Here is a 21318-nt window from a genome sequence, read left to right on the forward strand (position 1 = left end):
GGCGAGACCCCGTCTCAAAAAAAAAAAAAAAAAAGAAAACGCCAACAATGCAATGAACAGATTCAAGAAGAAAACCTGTATGAGTCAGAGAGATATAGTGAGAGCATTTGGTGACATCAGGCACCCATTCAAGACCCAGATTCTTTCCCCAGGAGAGGTGGGAGGAGCCTTACCTGGTGAGGAGATGCCACTAAATAACCCACAGCCCTCACCCCGGCCTGGGATACCACCGCCTGCGCCCCCTGACGCTGCTCTAGGCTCCTGCTCAGTGAGGTCGGTGCCTCGCCATGCCCTCTCAGCCACCTTGCCCTCCTACCTCAACACCAGCTTGTCCCTCAAGGCCAAGCCCCTGCAGGCCCATCGTCCTGCCCTTTCAAGGTGTCTCCAGGGCCCAAGCCCCCTTGTTCATGGACTTACCAAGGCCTGCAGCCCTGACCCTTCTCATGGCCCCTCCCCTCCCATCCCCCACTATAACCAGCACAGTCCCAGCACATCCCAGATGCTCTGCCTGTCCTCTACCTCTCTTGCCTGGCAGACCTTGGCTCTAGGGGTCTTGGCAGCGTCCTGCCTGTGCACACACAAGCAGCTGAACGTGCTGCAGCACGACACACAGCCATTGGTTGGCAACCACAAGCCAAGGCTGGCCTCAGTGTGCAGAGCACCCGGCCTCAGGGCTGCCTCCCCTCCCTCCACACCAGCCCCTGCCTCCCCACTTGGCTCCCTGTGACCCGGCTGAGGGGCCATCAAGGCCAGCACCTGCTGTGCAGGGCCGTGGGGGGATGCTGGCATGTACGTGTCACGCGTGTGGGGTTCACCGCCTGTGCTTGCAGACCCAGGAGCCTCTCCCTGCTCTCGGGGACCAGAATACAGTGGCCCAGGGAGGGAACTGGTGGCTGGGAACAAGAACAGGAGGCTGACTTGATGCCATCACTGTCACCTGTTTCTCTCCTATGACCTCTGCCCTAAGTCAGTGGTAGAGAGCAAACACCGGGCCCCACGCCATGGCCCTCACTGGAAGCCACTGGGGCCTGCTCAGGGCCCTCTTGATAGGAATTTGCCGGAAGGTCCTTCCCAGGGAGAAAAGAGCTGCTGAATGCCTGGAGCCACTAGGCGTGCGGGGAGGTTTCCGTAGGAGTCCTGACTGCGTGTCTTCACCTGTGGGAGGCTGAGATGCCCAGTTCCTCCTGCCCAGCAGCCCGGCTGTGCCTACCCACCAGCCAGGCGGCCACTGCCTGCAGGGACAGAAGCGACCCCACACCCACCTCAGCCATTCTCAGAAAGCAGTGACAGCATCGAGGTAAAGAAACCCAGGTGCAAGGACCAGCTTCCCGCAGGAAATGAGGACGATGCAGGAAGCCTGGTGGGGCCTCCTGGAGAAAGACTAGGGCCTGCTCCAGCCCTGTGTTCCTGAAGAAGAGGACCGGTCCTGGCCCTGCAGTGATGGCAGCCAGGGCCCTGCACTACTGTGCTCCTGATGGCAGGTGGGACCATGCCCACGCCCTGCACAAGCCTCTCCTCCTGATGCGATGCACGGGGAGCTGACCCAGGGCCCTCTGCCCTCCCTCCTGGCTGCCCAGCAGCTCTGCTACTGCCCTCTAAAGGGCAGCCTCTGGCAGACGGCGGCAGCAGCCACCACTGCTGTGCAGATGGGAGCGCAGCTGGGACACCTGGCCGTGCCTCATGGGAGAGCCACGGTTGGTCCACTTCCCAGGCCAGGGCTGTCTGGAGTAGGGGAGCCTCATTATTACTTAAAGGCCTCAGAATATGGCTGGCTGTAAATCAGTCCCCGCTTCAAGGCTGTGGGCGCTACCCCAAATGTGGGAGGGAGAGGGCCTGCGTACCACCTGTATCTGATGACAATGCAGGCTCTAACTGCGACGGCTTGTGGGAAAGCCACCTTAGCAAGGCAGGGCGCCAGTTGCCACTTGCCTCCAAGGCACCCTCAGGTGGCATCCTGATGTGGGCAGCCTCCTCGTCACCATCGCGGCCCCTGGCCAAGCCCCAGCCTGGACCTGGCCCTTCCAGGAAGGATCTCTGGCCACCAGTGTCTCTCATAGCGCATGACTTCAGGTGCCAGGAATGCGTGGCGCGGCCAGGCCACCATCTGGTTCCGATTACCCATGCTCTGCTCCGGGAACCTCATTTGCGTCTCCGCTCCCAGCACCCGCTGGGGGGAGACTGATCTTGGCTTATCAGAGGCTTCGGCGGGAGGGTGCGAGGGACACACAGCCGCGCCCACGTGGCTCTTGGCCGAGGAGTCACAGTGCAGGCGGTGGGTGAGGACACCTGTGGGTGCTGAGGACCTTGCTTGCTCTCAGTGGCAAGAACGCTCTCAGGCAGCTCACCTCCGAAAGCGCCCCCAGAGGCTTTCCCTGAAGCCCGGGCTTTACAGAACCTGCAGTCTCCAGGGCCTCTAGGATCAATGTAAGACGTGACATTGGGCAGAGGGTGGCATGTCAGCCTCTCCAGCTCCCTGTCCCCTGTCCCTGGGGTCACCTGTCCCCTCCCAGGCCTCCTCCTGGCCCATGCAACACAGGGCTCAGTAGGGGAAGCGCTTCTCCTTTGATGTGCACCACGGGCCGATGCCCTGCCCAGCACGCCACAGCCACGCCAACCACTTCCAGTTCCTGGTTCTCCCTTCTGCTGTCACTTTTCAATTCATTAATACCTGGTCCCCCTTTTGCTTTAACTTTTCAGTTCATCAATCCGGTCAAGTTCATCTCTGGACTGGAACGTGCCCCATAAATTACAGTCTTAAGTTCCAGCAGCTGTTTCCCAAGCATGCCAGGAGAGACGAGGCAGATCTGGGCCAGGACGGCAGGAGGGCCCCTTCCCGGGGTCTTGGGCGCAGGGGTGGGGACTGCCGGGAAGAGCCTTCTGGGGGCTCTCAGGGAAGCTGCCTGGGTCTTCAGCCCTTTACTGTCAGACTGGTGAAGGACAAGCCAGTGCCAAGTGAACACTGGACCCCATGGGGGCGCCCTGCAGGGTCCCTGCCAGGCTTGAGGAGGGAGGGAGTGGGAGGGAGATGCCCCTTCCAGACATGCAGACCCAGCACCCAGAGGGGCTCAGCCTCCCAGCGCCCGGAGCAGCTCAGCTTCTAGCTGCTAAGAATGGGCATCATGATGACTCTTATCCACCCATCACACAGGCCCACTAGGCCTCAGGAGACCCTTCCTCCCGGGGAAACAGGAGAAGCTCTGCCGCTTACAGCAGGGACTTGCATCCCCACCCCCAGGACAGCTGACGGATGGGCAATGGATGGACACAGCTCTCCTGCAAGTCTGCCATGTGCCCGCACAGGTTGGTGATGCCCACAGGGCACTGGGGCCGCTCAGAGAACCCTGCCCCTCTGTGTATCCTGGTGCCTACTCAGGATACTCAGGGCCCGTCCTTCGCAGCTCCACCATGTGCTTCAAAGGCTCTGGTGGTGTCTACTCAGGAGTGGGCCTGACGGACCCGAGGTGAGCCCTCCCCGCCCCACCGGGGCCAGGGCTGGGCGAGCGTGAGGCGCAGCAGGCTTGCTGGGGATGCTGGCAAGTCTGTCCCGCCTGGGGGGCCCAAGGGATGCCTTCCCTGTGGCCTCCTGTCATACAGACAGCCCGGACCACAGCCCCACAGAGAAGGGCAGCCCTAGGCCCTGTCCTCAGTGAGGCTGGGAGCTGCTGCTGCTGCCAGTAGCCACCTCACGGGACATGCAGCTCCCCCTGGAGGCCCTTCACCCACGAGACTGGGCAATCAGGCCACTCGCTGGCTGTGGGTAAGTCTCCGGCTTCCAAGGCTTCTGGTGAATGGGGGCTCCTTGTCCACCCCCCAGAAGCCAGGATGTACCCAGGCCACACCCAGCACCTCATCCCCCATGGTCTTTGCAGCCCCGAGACCTGCACCAGAGTGAGACCTGAACAGGAGGCTCCCCTTGCTCCCACCAGCCTGACCCGATCCCTCCCATCCCAAATGGGGCCACATGTGTAGGCCAGGCTACCCTGTGTTGAGCCCTGGAGCCACAGGCCCAGACAGGGACACCACGGTGCCCCTCGAGCCACGCCAGCCAGGAGAGCCCAGGAGACACCCCGGGAAGATCTTCAGCAACCGCCAGGCGGCCCTGAGGCCTCCCTGCCTTCCTGCTGGGCTTTCCCACTGCCCGTGAGCAACGGCCTCCCTCGGGCCAGCTCCAGACCACCACGGGGGCCACAGCTCCTTGCAGTTTTCCACACTGGGTTTTTTTTTTTTTTTTTTGATTAATCAGTTCCTTACTGACCAAATTCCTCTGAGTTTTCACAAAGGGGTTTGAGTATTCCTGGACTCTGCGTGCCTTTCTCTAGATGGACAAGATGTAATGGCATGAACCCGAGGTCTGGGCGAAACCCAAACCATGTGAACACCCTGCCAGCGCCCACGCCCCCTTCTTCCTGCGCCAGCCATGGACAGCCCCCCTGCACCCGCCTCCAAGTGATTAATTAGCCAGGGATCTGCAACAGCTCCTCTTCATGCCTAAATATTGTTTCAGCCTATCAGACTGTTAGTGCAGAGGAGGATAAATGAGGCCCAGGGCCTGGCGCACTGACCTGCAGGGCCTGCTGCCCGTCCAGGCTCCAGACAGCCAGCGCCTTCCCCGCGGAGCCCGAGATGCCCCTGGCCTTCTGGGAGTCAAAGTCAAGGTCCATGACGGGCTCCTTGTGGCAGGCGATGTGGCTGCACACCTTCTGCTCAGAGACGTCCCACAGGGCCACCGATCCATCCTCATAGCCGGCCAGAAGGAGTGGGCGGGAGTTGCAGTCGGCCTGTGGGGAACAGCAGAGCAGTCAGCTCCTAGAAGGACTCTGACTTTAGTGAGTTTTGGGGGAGAAGGGGCTCTGGAGATCTCCTGCCCCTCCTGCTGGCTGGGGCTGTCTCCCATGTCTTCCACGTGGCTGCCACAGCTCAGAAGCTCTGCACCGCCAGTGCCCTCCTGTACAGCCCCTGGATGGCTAATGCTGTCAGCATGGGACTGGCACGGCTGCCCTTAGGGCAACCCGAGGACATAGGGGCGGAGGGCACAGAGCTGAGCCCGAGGTCTCCCACTGCTGTACCACTTCTCACCAGCCCTGCAACCTGCATGTGCTCATCCTGGGTTCTGCCCAAAGGGGTGATGCTGGGCACTCACCAGCCACTGTGAGTGCTGCCAACCCTCTCCACCTCTCCCATGCACAGGGACTTGTCCTCCTGCCTCCTTTCGCCAGGCCTAAGATGTGTGGCCACTGCTCACTGGGGCTGGTCACCTGTCTAGAGCCGCCAGCCAGAAGAAACCGTGAGCTCCGTCTCCATGAAAAATGAACTCTCTGTGCTTTGTCAATGTGGCTGCTGAAGCCCCCGCCCCTGAAGCCTGGCGCGAGCTGCCCGAGCTCTCGTGATGAATGAGGGCGCAGGTCAGAGGGCTCCGAGCCCTGGGCAGACACCTCGTTTGTTAAGCCTCTGGAATAATTGCAGGAGGAGAGCGCTGCAGGATTCCGCATCACCCTGGGGACACAGCCGTCAGTCCCCGGCACCAAGAATGACAGCCCAGAGAAACCTGGCATGGCTGAGCAAGGAGACCTGGGGGAGCCGGAAGGCACCAGGGTGTGTACCTAACAAAGGGATGCTGAGTCCTCAAACAGCACAAGGACCAGGGCTCCAGGGAACCGGGGGAGCCAGGCCCGGAGCCTGAGGCCAACTGCCCTGACCTGGAGGGGATGGCCAGGCCAGGGACAGAAGGACAGTCACTGTGCCCTGCAGGATGTGGGCATGTGAACCCGAGGCCAGAGCTGGTCCAGTGGTCCTCAAACATGTCCCTGGAAAGGACTTGTAAAACCGCTGGGTTCTAATAACAGAGTTCACACAGACGAAACTGAGAAGAGTGAGGCTCCGGGCGGAGGCAAGTGGTGGTCGATGCGTCTCCTCCCGGGGCATCTCCTCCCAGGCCTCGTCCCAAGTCATGCCCTGCTGCCAGAGTCCACATTGTCCCTGGGAGGCAGGGCTGCCCCAGGCCCCCGAGTGTATTCAGCGCCCTGCCCCTCCCCGCAGAAGCCCTGGCCATGCTGCTGTGTGCGCTGTTTTATCCCCGGGAGGAGCTCCACGTTGGCACCTTTCAAATCACCTGCTGGGAAATGAGGCGTGCAGGACCCACAGTACCTTCCTCCTTGACATGGGTGCCACGCCCTCTGCACAGGAGCTCCTTGCAGGCAGCCCTGGCTCCCTGGAAGGGCCTCCCCCTGGTAAGCGGTGTGTCTGAACTCAGAGTGGGTGAGGGCCAGGCGAGAGCAGCTGGGAACACTGCATCCCAACCAGGAATGCAGACCAGCCCCAGAAGCTGACTCCAAAGACTCTCCCCGTTGGACCCGCTCCCCTCAGGCAGTGCTCTGTGGTGGTGCCTGTTCCCAGCCTGCGCCACCCTCCTCCCTGGCACTGTCCTCCACTGCCGGAGCTGAGACTGCCCGGGGCTGCTCCCGTCACTGACGTCCTTCTGGCAGTCTCCGAGCCTAGCGCCTGTGTGAAGCCACTGCTTCTGAGTTCAGATGCCATGGCCAGCGCAGGGACTGTGTGTGTGACTGACCTGCCTGCCATGGTGCCACAGGGTGGCCGGAGCAGAAGCCAACCTGGCCTGGAGGGGCTTGCCCTGTGGTTGCCAGCCTCTGCTATGCCCCTGGTCCCTGCAGCTCCCCAGTGACAGACACCACAGGCAGGGCAGTCCTCTTGTGGCTGGGGCACTTCGGTGCCCACAGCCTTGATGCTGCCCGACCTCTGCTGGGGAGAGGATCTGAAGTCTCCCAGATCTGTTCTTCTCTGCCTTCTCCCTGCCTGCAGATGAGACCTGGAGGCCAGGCCTCACTCTGCACCCCTCCTATTGACTGGCAGCCCCAGAGGGACACAGCAGGTCGGGGGCCGTGGGAAGCCCTCAATGCACCGTACCCCAGGAAGCAGGGCAGGGCTGGCTGGAGGGGCCCTTGCGCTGAGGGCTGTGCCAGTGACTGCCTCAGGCTTGACATAGGTCCTGATCTTTTATATATTAATAACAATTATTCTTATGTTGCAGGTCAGCTGCTTTAAGGAGCAAAATAAGAATATAATAAAGATTTTAAAAATTTTTTGAATGTTTAAATAAATAAAAAATGAAAATGAGATTGCCCCCCCCCAAAAAAAAAGTAAAGAAAAGAAAAGAAAACTCTCAGTGTTTCAGAAAAAAAATAGCAAGTCAAGCCACTGTGCCACAATTGGATTGACAAATTATAACCTGACCCTCAGGCTTGGGGATGGAAAAGGGAACATGTGGAGTTAATGTCGGCTTTTCTTAGCGGAATGCTTCACGCTGGATCTCCATCACCAACAGAAACGCGATTTGTCCTCTGTCAACTACATTAATTACCTTAACAAGTTTGTACATCCCTTTCTATGCATTTTTCTGTTGGAATTTTACATGATTGTGCAATGACCCACGTTTCCCAAGGGGTGGAACAGGAGCGGTGCGGCCTCGGACACCCTTTCCCAGGATCTGGACGCCCTGCCCACTGCCTGTGGGGTTGCAGCCTTGGGGGGCGTTTTTCCTCCCAGCAGAACCCCTGTCAAGCTCTTGGAGGAGGCTTGTCTGGGCACATGGAGGCCAATGACCCAGGTTCCGCTGCAGTCCCTGTGGCCCGGCTGTGAACCTGCTGGCACCGAGTTTCATCATCCCAGGTGAGCCCCCCAGAAGCTGCCCTGCCTCCCATGAGGGCTTCTTCCCAAAAGGCCACAGCCGCAGAAGTAGCACCACAGGATCAGCCCACGGGAGACCCCAAATTCCAAGTGAACCTTCTCAGTCAAGAAACCACAGCGGGAAGCTGACTGCAATAAGGAGCGCCCGCTTTCTGGTCACATGGAGAGAGAGAAAAGCTGGGGGCAGGGCCTCTGGGGGTGCCCGTCCTGGTGGGCCTTGCAGGGCATGCAGACGCCCACCAACTGCAGAGGCCTGTCCAGTCTTGCTCTCATGAGGAGGTCAAAGAGGCAGTGAACCAGAGTCACCTCCTGGTAAAGGCCCAGCCCAGGGCAGTTCTCAGAGTCGAACAGAAAAGGAGGGTGCCTGGGCCGGGCGTGGTGGCTCACGCCTGTAATCCCAGCACTTTGGGAGGCCAAGGCGGGTGGATCACGAAGTCAGGAGATCAAGACCATCCTGGCTGACACAGTGAAACCCCGTCTCTACTAAAAATAGAAAAAATTAGCTGGGCGTGGTGGCGGGCGCCTGTAGTCCCAGCTACTCGGGAGGCTGAGGCAGAAGAGTGGAGTGAACCCAGGAGGTGGAGCTTGCAGTGAGCTGAGATCCGGCCACTGTACTCCAGCCTGGGTGACAGAGCGAGACTCTGTCTCAAAAAAAAAAGAAAAGGAGGGTGCCTGGCATGACCTAGGGCCCCGGGAAGGGTGCTGCTGGTGACCCCTTACCATGGGCTTCTGAGGCAGCTCAGGGCTAAGGGGGTCTTTGCAAGTCAATGCATGGGACCACTTGCTCTGCAGCCCTAGACATGAGCAGCCCCGAGGAGGGCAGCTACACCTGGCCTGGAGGGTGATGAGGGAGGAAGCTGGCCTCAAGGAAGCTGTGCTGCATGGAGGCAGCTGGCCCAGAAGAGTCCCTCCCAGCAATCCCGACCTGGGCCCCGGCTGATGCCTTCCAACCCTGTCTAACCACAAAGAACAGTTGAGAAGGAAGGAAGTGTTCGTAGATCAGAAATTCCAAGTGCGGCCTCAGGGAATGTCATTGTGTTAAGTCCACTCCTGCCTCTAAGAGGCAAAGAAGTAACAAAAATTAATTCCAAGCAAAGCGGGGACATGCAGGCTTGCTGTAGTTAGTCAGCGTGGCCCGCCCTGCCCTAAGCAGGGCCCCAGTACTGAGGCGCTGGCAGACACCACTGTCCCCTCCTCACTGCTCACTGGAGGGCACCACTGGCTGCGGGGTGAACCCACCCAAGCCTGCAAAGGACAAGGACCTGCTGCCACCGCTGCTGGCTGAAGCCAGGCCTCTCCTGGGATGCTGACGGGAGGCCCCTTGCAGCAGCGGGAAGCAGAGGGCCATGGGGACACTGAGGCGGCTGCACAGGTTCCCTGCGGCGGGGGGTGGGGGGAGAGTTGCCTGAGTGGCTTGACGATAAATCAGATCCTGAATGGAGCATGACTCATGGCCGTGGGCGTGGCCGGCAGGGCGTGGCTGGTGCACGCGGGGCCTTACCTGCCACAGCCGCAGGCACATGGGCATGCCTAGCTTGGCATCTGCCTTCGGCTTCAGGGCGCACACTGACGTCTTGGATGGCATCTCCAGAATCTGAACCTGACAGTAAGAAAACAAGTTGATTTGGGCCGTTGCCAAGTCGAGTCTGCACTATACAAACAAGAGACTCTTAAGGCGATTAACCAGGGCTGCTGTGAGTTTCTGTCTGCGCCCCTCCCCGTGGTCACCTGGGAGCCCAGGCTCCTAATTAGGCTGCATGGGCCCTTGCAAAATGCTTGCACCATTCCCGGGTCACTGCCTGGCAGCTGCCCCGGCCTCTCCCAACGTTACCGCGCAGGCTGAGCAGGAGGCTGGTTCTCTGGCCGCTGACAGAGCCAGCCGATTCTCTCTCTTTCCTGGTGCAGGCTTTACATACAAACCACTATGAGTGATCTCAGGCATAGCCATGGTTCTAAGGCTTGCCTAGGAGCACCTAGGGACTTGCCACCCACTTGAGAAATGAATGTGATGTGCCTCCTCTGAGGGCAGCTCCTGGAAACCTGGCTCCCCCAGCACCCCGGTGTGCCCTGTGCATCAAGGCTGCATTCCAGGTCCCCTGAACACAGGCCAGGGCCCTCCTGCACCTGGGCTGGGAGATGTGCCGTGCTGGCTTGTGGGGTGCAGGCCCGCTGATCACCCATCTCCTGAACAGCCAGGTCAGGGGATGGCCAAGGCCACAAGCAGCAGACTGCCAGGTGGTTCTGCTGGAATCCAGGTCCACCTGCACCCTCTGCCCTCACTCTGGGAACTGAGGAGGCTCAGTCAGCCCTGAACTTCCCCAGGTGCGAGCAAGAGCAGCTCACTGGCCCCTGACAGAGCCTGCCGATTCTCTCTCCTCGGTCTGCTTCTCCTTCCTGGTGCGCGTTTTACACAGGAACCACTTGGAATGAGCTACCGATAACATGGTAATAACATCAATGCACAGTCACCTTGGGCAGAGCCTGGCGTACATGGGGCATCACCCAGTTTACACACAAGGAGTCCGAGCCCCAGAGGCTAGGGGCTCTGAGTAGGCAGAAATCATACCAGTTGGTCCAGTGGTCTCTGGCCTCTCTATTCTCCTAAGCTAGGCAGGGGGATTGTGTCTTAGGGGCCTGTGCCTGTGTGGGTGAGAAGCTTGCTGCCCTCACTAACCCACACAGAACAGGCCCGGGACCCCAGGTCTGAATCCCAGATCTGCCACAGGCATGCTGGGGGTGTGCTGAGGTCACCTGCGGGCAGGGCAGAGAGCTAGACCCACAGCCCAGTCCTTCCAGCTACAGAGTTCTGCTGAGGCGCCCACCTCCAGTACATGGACCAGGGTCACGGCACTTCCTGGGCAGGCTGCTCTCGCCAGGGGCCCCCACAGCAGCTCAGCCTCTGACCGCAGGGCTTCTACTCCACTCAGCACCAGGAGCTCAGCCTGGAACATAGGGCTTCTGCCCCACTCAGCACCAGGGATGGCTCACACAGATCTAGGCCCCACACAAATGCATGCACACACACATGCATGGGTAACATGTACATACCTGCACACACAAATAGAGCCTCCTGCCCATCAAGCCCAGAAACCAGGGGCCTCAGGGTGAGCCAACCATCTGACGGAAGAGGTCCCCGGGGAACAAAGAGAGCCACACAATGAAGGGGGCAAAAAAGAACTCAGCACTGGGAGAGGTGATTATAGTCAGGAACCAAGAGGCTCAGTGACGGTAAGACCAGGCCTGCGAGCTCTGGGGAAGGTAGTCAAGCCTGAACTCCAAAGCCGGCCAGAATGGTAAGCAGGAGGGTAAAACAGAGGTCTCCGTGGACACCAAGGATTCCTTGTGGAAAAACCGCTCAAGGAGAAGTTCTAGCAACATGGAAATATAGGAACAAGGACATCCAAAAACCAAGACGAGGCGCCACTGAGCCTGGCACAGAAGAACATGGAGAACCCAGGAGAAGCTAGGGTGGGCTTAGCCATTCTTTGTCTTCTGCAAGTAACAGCAACTCTGGGACAGGGTTTCTCCTCTTAGGATCAGCATGGCCACTGTGTGAAGAGCTACAGGCACCTGGGTGGCCTGCAGGGACCAGAGTTATGACCCATGTGCCGCCTCCATGATCCCAGCTAAGGGAGCAGCGGCAAGCTGTCATTGGGTGTTGCCACCATTGTCCCTTTGCTGTTTTCAGGAAGGGTCTGTGAGAGCCACCGTCAGGGCTGTGGGGAGGATCTGGGAGGGTGTAGACCACACTGTGTGGCTCACTCCCCACATTTCCAAATGATACGGGAGAGGGGCAGGGAAGTGCTGGGAAGGGAAGTCCCCTGGCAAGGGCTCCACCCCTGGGCCTGTGCCTACAGACCTAGGTGAGGACAGGCACTCCTGCATTCATGCCCAAATGCTGCATTTCCCAAGACCACCCTGGCCCGCCACGTCCCCATTCTGTGCCTATAAAAACCCCCAAGACCCTAGCAAGCAGAGACACAAGCAGCTGGACGCTGAGAGGACGTTGAGAGGACGTCGAGGGGAGCATGACGGTGGAAGAGCACCCCGACAGAGGCTGGCATGCTGGCAGGCCATCGACCAGCAGAACGAGGTGGAATCTGGCCGGGCAGTTGGAGGACAGCCCAGGCCACCAAGCAGACCGACTCCAGGGGAAAACCATCTTCCTTCTGGCTCCCCTATCTGCTGAGAGCTACTTCTACTCAATAAAACCTTACACTCATTCTCCAAGCCCACGTGTGATCCAATTCTTCCGTTACACCAAGGCAAGAACCCACGATACTGAAAGCCCTCTGTCCTTGCGATAAGGCAAGCATCTAATTGAGCTGACTAGTACAAGCCACCTAGGGACAGCTAAACTGAAAAAGCAGCCTGTAACACACACCCACTGGGGCTTCAGCTGTAAATGTTCACCCCTAGACACTGCCGTGGAGCCGGAGCCTCACAGCCTGCCTGTCCGTGTGCTCCCCTAGAGGTTTGAGGCGTGGGGCACTGAGGAAGCGGAACACGCCCCCATCGCATGCCTTGGGAGGGGATGAGGGAACTTTTCCCGTTTCACGACCTGTTTTCCCCATATGAAACTGAGAAGTTTTGTTTTGTTTTAAAGTCAGAGTCTCACTCTGTCACCCAGGCTGGTGCCATCGCGGCTCACTGCAGCCTTGAACTCCTGAGCTCGAGTAACCCTCCCACCTCAGCCTCCCCAGTAGCTGGGACTACAGGTGTGCGGCCACCAGGCTTAGCTAACTTTTTGTAGAGATGGAGTCTCACTGTGTTGCCCAGGATGGTCTCGAACTCCTGGGTTCCTCCTGCTTCGGCCTCCTGAGTAGCTGGGACTATGATTTCCTCCTTTTTGCACTCCTCTGTGCCAGATTTCTTAAAATAAGATCTGCTCCTCTTGTCGCTATATCAGGAGGATGGGCTAGTTCCAGCAGTTAATGGGGTGGGGAGGTGAGGGACTTAAGCCAGGGGCAGGAGGAGCTGCCCTGAGCACACCTGTGCTTCTGTGGGGTGGGGAGGGCTGTGGAGGAGGCAGGCACTGGCTACACAGCCTACCCAGCCATACACAGTCCCCAACAAGGGAGGGCCTGTCTCAATTTGGGCTCAAAAAGACCCCTCTGGGGAGAGTGAGGGGACATCAAGGGCAAACGACTTGAGCAGGCCAGTGAGGGCAGGGGCAAAAGATGATGGTGGGGCGCGATGAGGGCAGAACCCAGGGCAGTCCTGATGCCCCACTCTGAGCGCTGCAGGAGGGAGTGGGGGTGGCAGCGCCTTGAACCACATCCTGGGTGCAGGGGAGCGGTAAGCCCTGGACCTAAGCACCAGAGTTACACACCATGTCCACCTGGCCTGGGTCCTCAGCCTGGGGCCGCCCCTGCCTGCGCCTGTACTTGGAGCCTCCTACAGACACCCATGAGCTTTCTGCCTGGCATCTGACTGCAACTTTTGTTTCCAGAAGGAAAGATGTTAGGTTTGGGCAAGTGTGGCCACCCAGTCGGCCGAGTGGGGTGGGAGTGCGGCTCCCTGGGCGTTGTCTGGGTGCAGTCCAGCGAGGCTTTCTCCCGCCCAGTCCGACGGATTCCAGGTGGGAATGTGGAAAGCAACTGTTTTCCCAGGATGTGCGAGGTCTCCAGACAGGCTGCCCCCGGAAAAGACAGATGCCGCCCCATGGAGAGAGCCGAAAGCCAGGAGGAGGGTTAGATGGCCTTGAGCACAGGGGACAAGGGGCCGGGGGCAGCGCAGGCTGACCGAGTGCTGGCTGGCGCCCTGGGGGTGGCTGAGACCAGCGCATGGAGGACAGCAGGACAAGGGAAGAGCTGACTCAAACTCCTGCGGCATTCCTGTGGGTCTGCAGACCTTGGGTCCCGGGGGAGGAAGCACACCCCTCTTTCTGACATAAATACAACTTGTAACAGGTTTTTGGCAGATTGGCAAGAAAAGTGTATGTAGCTCCTAATTGGTTATTTAAATGCAATGAACAAATAAATGCCTGTTCCTATCTCATTATTTATGTACTGGATCTGCCTGAAGACAGAATGACTCTCCTTGGGCAGAGGCCAAGCCCAACTGTGCGTGGGGGCCGCCCTGCCCAGTACCAGCCCCAAAGACAGTTGGGGCACAGGGAACGGGGAGGACTTGGCAGTGGGCATGGACAGTAGTCCCCACATGTCCGACCCCTACTCCATGGTATGTCCTCCCCACGCCTTGCCCTCGGGCCACCACACCCCACTCACCAGGCAGGACAGTCACCACTCACAGGCTCTTCTCTGACTTCCCTTCGGCTCCCCCATGAGCTGAGCCTCCAGCCACGCCCTCCACCACTATGACACCCTCCCTGCACATCTTGGGCACCCCTCCCTTGGCAGACCCTGCCTCCTGTGCCACTGGGGGTGTGGACACCACTGTCCAGCTGGGCCAGTCCTGTGTTACCAACACCTCTAGTCATTCTGGCCTAAATTCTACCTAACAGTGGCTTCCCTGCTTGGTGACCCCCTCATCCCCCTGGGTGTTCCCTAGCTCGTCTTTCTCCTGGGGACTGTGATCACCACCCTGTGCCTGCACCCACCCAGCCCAGCCCTGGTTCTGTGCCCTGCGACACCACCCTCCCTGCTGCCCTGGCTCGGCCCTCCCCAGGCCTCCAACTTCACCAGGGCCTTGGTCTCTCACCCACTGCCTCCTGCCAGCTGCCCCGGAGCGTTCCTCCCACTTGGGTCTAAGGTCCTCAGGGCCTGAGCAGTCATTCCCCTGCCGGCCTCGGGCCTCCATGCTTGGCCATCCCATGCTGCTCTCCTCCATGTGCAGAACTGTGCTGGGTGTCCAGGCCTCCAAAACACCGGCCCCTCCCCCAACGCCTCCTGATTCTCCCTCTGCCCTAGGAGGATGGCTCATCAGCCGGGCCACCCCGAGGGGACAGGCCCAGGCCTAGCTGGCTGTGCACCAGCCCCAGCCGGTGGAGCTGCCGTCGGGTGGGCAGCTCCATGGGGTCCTGTGGGTGGGCGCAGGCGCCTCCTAACCAAGTGCAGGGGATGAGCACAGCTGTTTGGAGAACATGGGGCCTCAGGTGGGCTGGCTCTCACCTCGTCGCTGCCCTTCCCTGGCACGGCAAGCATCCAGCGCGGCTGGCCCCCGGCCAGGATGCTGCTCCGGCAGAAGCCCACGCTCTCCAAGCGCACGGAGTCCACGACAGCGTTCCTGCCCTCCGCCAGGTCCCACAGGCACAGCTTCAGGTCTCGGCCCTGACTGCCAGACAAAGAGGAGACAGGCCTGAGACTCCCCTGGACAAGTGTCAGCTCCCGTGGCCCCTGCGGCAGAAGGAAGGCAAGGCCACGTTTCCAGAGAGCGGGTGCCGTGAGCTTGGATCACCGCAGGTCGGGAGCCTCAGCTGAGGAAGGGCCTCACCGCTCTGGCATTGACACATGAGCCAGCACCAAAGTGTCCGAGGCCAGGACACGCAGTGGACCAAGGCTGTGGACCGACGGCTGCCCAGCGTGGCCCCGGGGTGGGGGACACCAAGCCTGCAGTGCTGCACAGCACAGACAGCAAGCTTCACTGTGTGCATCCTAAAACCAGCAAACACCCAGGGTGCCAGGCCCCCAGGAAGGACTGCAGACTGACAAGGGGGAGAACAGAGGGGAGCCAACCTGAGGCGTTTTGGGGTAGTGCTCATGACTAGATGCTTATGAGGTTGAAGACAAAAATAACTGTGCAGAAACTGCTCCCGTGGGTGAATTAGTTTCTCAGAGGAGTGCAGGTTACAGTTAGGGATCCTCTCCACGCGTACACCTGGTAGAACAGATGAGGAAACCAGGGGTGGCTCACGGGCTCGGGGTCTCACCACAGGGAGATGTGACAGAGAGGCACAGGGAGAGATGGGCTGGCGGAGTCAAATTAGAATTGTAAAGTCAAGACGAGCAACGAGTGGTCAGATGCACAGACAGAAGTGAGTGCAGACGGGTGTGTGAGCACAGGTCACCCTGCAACCCAGGCGCCTCCCACTGCTGTCCGCTGAGAACACGACACCTAACACCAGGTTTTGGTTTCTTATCCTGTTCTCCAAAGACAGGAACCAGGGCTCTGGAGAAATGGCTGACTCCAGGACAGAGTGGAGGAAAACCAAGATGCTAGTCTCAAGCATCGTGTAGTGCCAGGCAGTGAGAAATGCTTCAGAAATAAAATAAGGCTGGGTACAGTGGCTCACGCCTGTACTCAGCACTGTGGGAGGCCGAGGCAGGCGGATAACCTGAGAGGTCAGGAGTTCAAGACCAGCCTGGCCAACATGGTGAAACCTCGTCTCTACTAAAAACACAAAAAGATCAGCTGGGCGTGGTGGCGTGCGCCTGTAATCCCAGCTACTTGGGAGGCTGAGGCATGAGAATTGTTTGAACCTGGGAGGCGGAAGTTGTGGTGAGCCAAGATTGAGCCATTGCACTCCAGCCTGGCTGACAAAGCAAGACTCTGTCTCAATAAATAAAAAATAAAATAAAATAAAGACTGGGTGAGGTGGCTCACACCTAAAATCCCAGCACTTTGGGAGGTCAAGGCAGGAGGATTGCTTGAGCCCAGGAGTTCCAGATCGGCCTGGGCAAAACAGTGAGACCCCTATTTCTACAAAAGACACAAAAATTGGCCAGGCCTGGTGGTGTGTGCCTGTAGACCCAGCTACTCAGGAGGCTTCGGTGGGAGGATTGCCTGAGCCTGGGAGTTGGAAGCTGCAGTGAGCCATGATGGAGCCACTGCACTCCAGGAGACCCTGTCTCAAAAAATAAAATAAAAATAAAAAAGGAACAGGGATGTCAGAGGGACACGGGCTCTGAAGCTGGAACAATCTGAGAAATCAAATAAATCATGGTGGTATTAGATTTTAGCTCAAAGAAAGAAGTAAATCTGTATGAGCCCATCCTCATGAGTGAATGTGCATTATGTATCAGAAAGAAGTAATAAACCTTCCTTCCAGCTTCTTATATTCCAATTAAAGTAGGAATCTGCCATGGCTGGGAGGGATGAAGGAAATGAGAACACCCCAGTAATAACTAGTGCAGGCAGAGTCCACAGATGGATGCTAAAATCAGCGGCAAAAGTGTAAGGGTCTCAACATATTGTCTAGGCTGGTCTCAAACTCCTCGGCTTAAACGATCCTCTCGCCTCGGCCTCCTGAGTAGCTGTGACTACACTCCCCAGATGTTAGTAATTTCTGCGGTGATTGTAACACAGGGCCACACATCCTTGGCGCTCCTCCCCTCAGGAGGTGGAGCTTCATTTTCCCTTTGCATGTGGACTGCAACTAGTAAGCAAAAGCTATACCTTGACAGTGGAGTCAGGCAGACACTTCCTGCCCCAGCGACCAGGGTCGTCCTCGCCAAGCCATGGGCCATCAGGGACCCATGTGCTCAGCATGGACGCCAGGATGATAGGATGAGAAACCTCACTTCTGTGGGTTTCTTCCCAACACCCATCACCCCAGTTTTAACCTGAGAAAATATCAGACAAACCCAACCTGAGGGGTGTTCTACAAAACATCTGTGCAGTAACTCTTCAAAAGTGTCAGCTAGGTGTGATGACTCAGGCCTGTAATCCCAGCACTTTGGAAGGTGGTGGTGGGAGGATTGCTCGAGCCCAGGAGTTCAAGACCAGCCTCGCTGACATAGTGAGACTCCATCTCTACAAAAGACTTTCTTTAATTAGTCAAGCTTGGTGGCGTGTGCCTGCAGTTCCAGCTACTCAGGGGGCTGAGATAGGAGAATTGCTTGAGCCTGGGAGATTGAGGCTGTGTGAGCTGTGATGATACCACTGCACTCCAGCCTTGGTGACAAAGCAAGACCCTGCCTCAAAAAAAAAAAAAAAAAGACCAAAATGTTGAGGTCACGAAAATAAAATGATCACACACCCAGAAGGGACTAAGGAGACGTGACAGCTCGAGGATCCTGGAGCAGAAACGTCATTGGTGGACAAACAGAAGAAATTGAAACAAAGTCTGGGTCCCAGTTATTATCATGCACCCATGTTCTGCCAGAAGGGCTGTGCGGTGTGCGGCGTCCACGCCAGAGAACTCAGCACCACAAAGACTGATGTGGGCAACTCAGTCGCTGTCCAAATCTCCACGGGGATTTTGGAGAACCTGCCAAACTGTTATCAAAATGTACCTGGACATTTGGAGCCCAAAGACTCGCACAGCCCCCGGGGCTCTGCTAGGCAGCAAGGCTCAATGTGACACTGCAGGGAGGCCGAGATGGGGGTGTCCTCAGCATGAAGAGGGCCAGGGCCAAGGGAGGGGAGATGTGGCTGCACACCACGTTCACAGGGAGGGCATCCATGTGCGCCTGCGGGGAGCGGAGGACTGACTTGTCTTTCCAGGAACTTTAACATTTTTTTCTTTGAGACAGTGTCTTGATCTGCTGCCCAGGGTGGAGTGCAGTGGGGTGATCACAGCTCACTGCAGCCTCAAACTCCCAGGATCAGGCGATCCTCCCACTTCAGCCTCCCAAGTAGCTGGGATGACCAGCGTGTGCCACCACACTCAGCTAATTTTTGTATTTTTTTGTAGAGACGAGATTTCATGATGTTTCCCAAGCTGGTCTTGAACTCTAGGCCCAAGCATACCTCAGTCTCCCTAAGTGCTGGGATTACAGGAGTGAGCCACTGTGCCCAGCTTAACTTTTTTTTTTTTTTTTTGAGACGGAGTCTTGCTCTGTCCCCTAGGCTGGAGTGCAGTGGTGTGATCTCGGCTCACTGCAAGCTCCACCTGCTGGGTTCACGCCATTCTCCTGCCTCAGCCTCCCAAGTAGCTGGGACTACAGGCACCCCGCCACCACACCTGGCTAATATTTTTGTATTTTTAGTAGAGATGGGGTTTCACCATGTTAGCCAGGATGGTCTTGATCTCCTAACCTCGTGATCCGCCCGCCTCGGCATCCCAAAGTACTGGGATTACAGGCTTGAGCCACCATGCCCGGCCAGCCCCCCTTAACCTTTTATTTTGAATCAGTTTTGAACTCACAGGACAGTTGTGAGAACAGCACGAAGACTCCCTACGCCTCCTGCTGCAGTGGCCTCCTTCTCCCGGCCTCTCCCAGCCCTGTGCACACAGGTGAGCCTGTCACCAAGAACCCCGCCTTGTCACCACCACATCCTGACCAAGGGTGAACCCCAACAGCCCACAGTCATCCTGGGGCGTCGTGGCCTGTGTGGGGTCTCGCGGGGCACACATTGCGTTGCTGTGGGCCCCGGCTCCCTCTGACCCCTGCACGGCCCCTTCTCTCTCTCTGTCTCTGCCTTTCTCTCATGTCCTTGCACTCCTTCCTTCCCTGGTGACAAGGCCCAGACCCATATTTCTCAGGGGACACCAGATGATGCTGCCTCTCCTCAGTCATCACGCTGCGAGGCACCCAACGTGCCCTGCCCACCATCGGGGGTGTCAACCCTGGTCGCCTGGTCAGGACCCATCATATTCAAAGGCTCATCACCCCAAATTCTGATCATTCATTTTAGTGCTCATATTGGCCTAGGCTAATGGGAGCCCCTGCAGGCTGGCTCAGAATCCTCTGACATGTGGCCATCCGTGAGATGTCCAGACCTAGAATCTGCCATCTCCCAGGGAACCCTCACTCCACGGGGACACACAAGCATTTAGAAGCCAGGACTTGGGTGTCCAACTGCTCACAGCTAGAGCATGCCCTGGCCGCCAGACCCCTCCATACGCAGGCGAGGGAACACACACACACCTCCCACGCATGCACACAACACACAATCACACACACCACACACCTCAGACACACCTCACATACATACACACCACACAGGCATCTCTCACACACACAACTTCCATACACAAACCTCACACACACAATACACAGGTTCTTTTTCGCTTTCCCCCTTCCCGTGTTGGTAACTCTCCTCTCTGGGCAGGGACAACCCTGGCCTCTGTTCTCCTGCAGATGTTCACTGACACGCTCAACCAGTGAGCCTGCCCGCCTGCTCTCACCAACCTCCCGGCCTCCCAGGCTGCCGCTGCCACACCACTCCCCTGACCCTGCTTCTTTAACTGCCTGGATCCCCTTCCTGCCCCATCCAAGGGGCATTGAGGTGGGGGAAGGCAGGACCGCTGGGTACCCACGTGGAAACACAGAGCCTTCACTGCACACCGTAGTGAATTCCAGCTGAACTATGGACCTACAAGGGACAACAGCAAAGCTCCGGGGAGACACGGAGAGAGGTCTCTTGGACCTCGGCGTGGGAACTCCCTGCAAGACACAAAGGCACTCTCCATAAGGGGAAAGTCTGGCAGACTTGAATCGACTCCATTAAAATGAGTAACCTTTGTTCATTAAAGACACCATTAGGGGCCATGCACAGCGGCTCACGTCTGTAATCCCAGCACTCTGGGAGGCCAAGGCAGGCAGATTATGAAATCAGGAGACCGAGACCGTCCCGGCCAATATGGTGAAACCCTGTCTCTACTAAAAATACAAAAATTGGCTGGGCGTAATGGCGCATGCCTCTAATCTCAGCTATTCGGAAGGCTGAGGCAGGAGAATCGCTTGAACCAAGGAGTCCGTGAGCCGAGATCGCGCCACTAAACTCCAGCCTGGCGACAGAGCAAGACTCTGTCTCAAAAAAAAAAAAAGTAAGAAAAAGGAAACAGCGACAGCTGACTGCAGCTACATGCAACACAGGGAGCTCACGGAGATAAAGCTGAGTGACAGAAGTCACACACAGATGCTGTTCCTTATTTCTCTACACTTTCAAGGAAAAAAGCAGATGAAACTAGTCTATGCTTTTTAGAGACAGATATTCAGAAATAAAGCAAAAATGAGGCATGAGGGGCTACTTCCTGGGGCATGAGGGGGCTACCTCCAGGGAGAGCAGGTGGCAGCAGCTCGGGGTTCGGAGGCTCGGGGGCCCTGCGCTCTACTTCCTGACTGGAAGGTGGTTGCTCAGGTGCCCACTCAGCCATAATACAATGCTCTGAGCACACTTGTCTTGCGCTTTTCTGTGAGTACATTATACTTCACAAGAAAAAAGATAAAAATACACCCTGCTGAGGTGGCTGTCGAGGGCACAGGTGCGTCCTTGGCATGCGGGAGGCTGAGGGCATCCTCCCACCTCCCATCGACATGAAAGCCATCACTTCCTTCAAGGGCCACTTGGAGAGACTTGGCTTCCAAACACAGCTGAGCGCAGGCCGGGTGGCGGACCACAGGCTCTAGTACAGTGCAAACGCACCTGGCACTCCACACCTGCAGTCTCCATCCACAGACCCCCTGACCCGTGGCTGGCCCTGCCTGGGAAGCGGCCACTGTAGCACCATCCCAGCAGGAAGGGGAGGCGCCCTCGAACGCCAGCTCCCAGACTGCCCACCAGGTCTGGCACAGCTCCCGTCTGCAGGACAGCCTGATACCACGAGGCACCTACGCAAGGGACCACCAAGGGCTACACTGTGGCTGAAAGCTCAGGAGGACCCTTACAAACAGCAGCTCCCGATGCACATGGCCTGGTGGGGTTGTAGAAATGAAGTCTACTCTGACAATCACAGACCAAACCCACACTGAGGCCCCCTGCACCAGTGGTGGGGGATCTGGGTCGTCTCGGCCAGTACGCAGGCACGACCACAGGGGGTTCTGCAAG

The 21318-nt window shown here is 57.9% G+C and overlaps 1 protein-coding gene across 3 annotated transcripts in view; it reads right to left on the bottom strand.

Annotated features, from left to right (window-relative positions):
• The window catches only part of GNB1L (G protein subunit beta 1 like), a 70914-nt gene that overhangs the window by 9991 nt on the left and 39605 nt on the right, over nt 1-21318 (bottom strand). For all 3 annotated transcript variants that reach the window (XM_025399619.1, XM_025399621.1, XM_025399620.1), the window contains 3 exons: nt 14775-14937; nt 9203-9301; nt 4563-4778 (listed from right to left, as the gene is read on the bottom strand). In XM_025399619.1, coding sequence (XP_025255404.1) covers nt 4563-4778; nt 9203-9301; nt 14775-14937 — 478 coding nt within the window. The remainder of the gene's footprint in view (nt 1-4562; nt 4779-9202; nt 9302-14774; nt 14938-21318) is intronic.

This window comes from Theropithecus gelada, chromosome 10 (assembly GCF_003255815.1).
Source record: "Theropithecus gelada isolate Dixy chromosome 10, Tgel_1.0, whole genome shotgun sequence".
Classification (NCBI taxonomy): domain Eukaryota; kingdom Metazoa; phylum Chordata; class Mammalia; order Primates; family Cercopithecidae; genus Theropithecus; species Theropithecus gelada.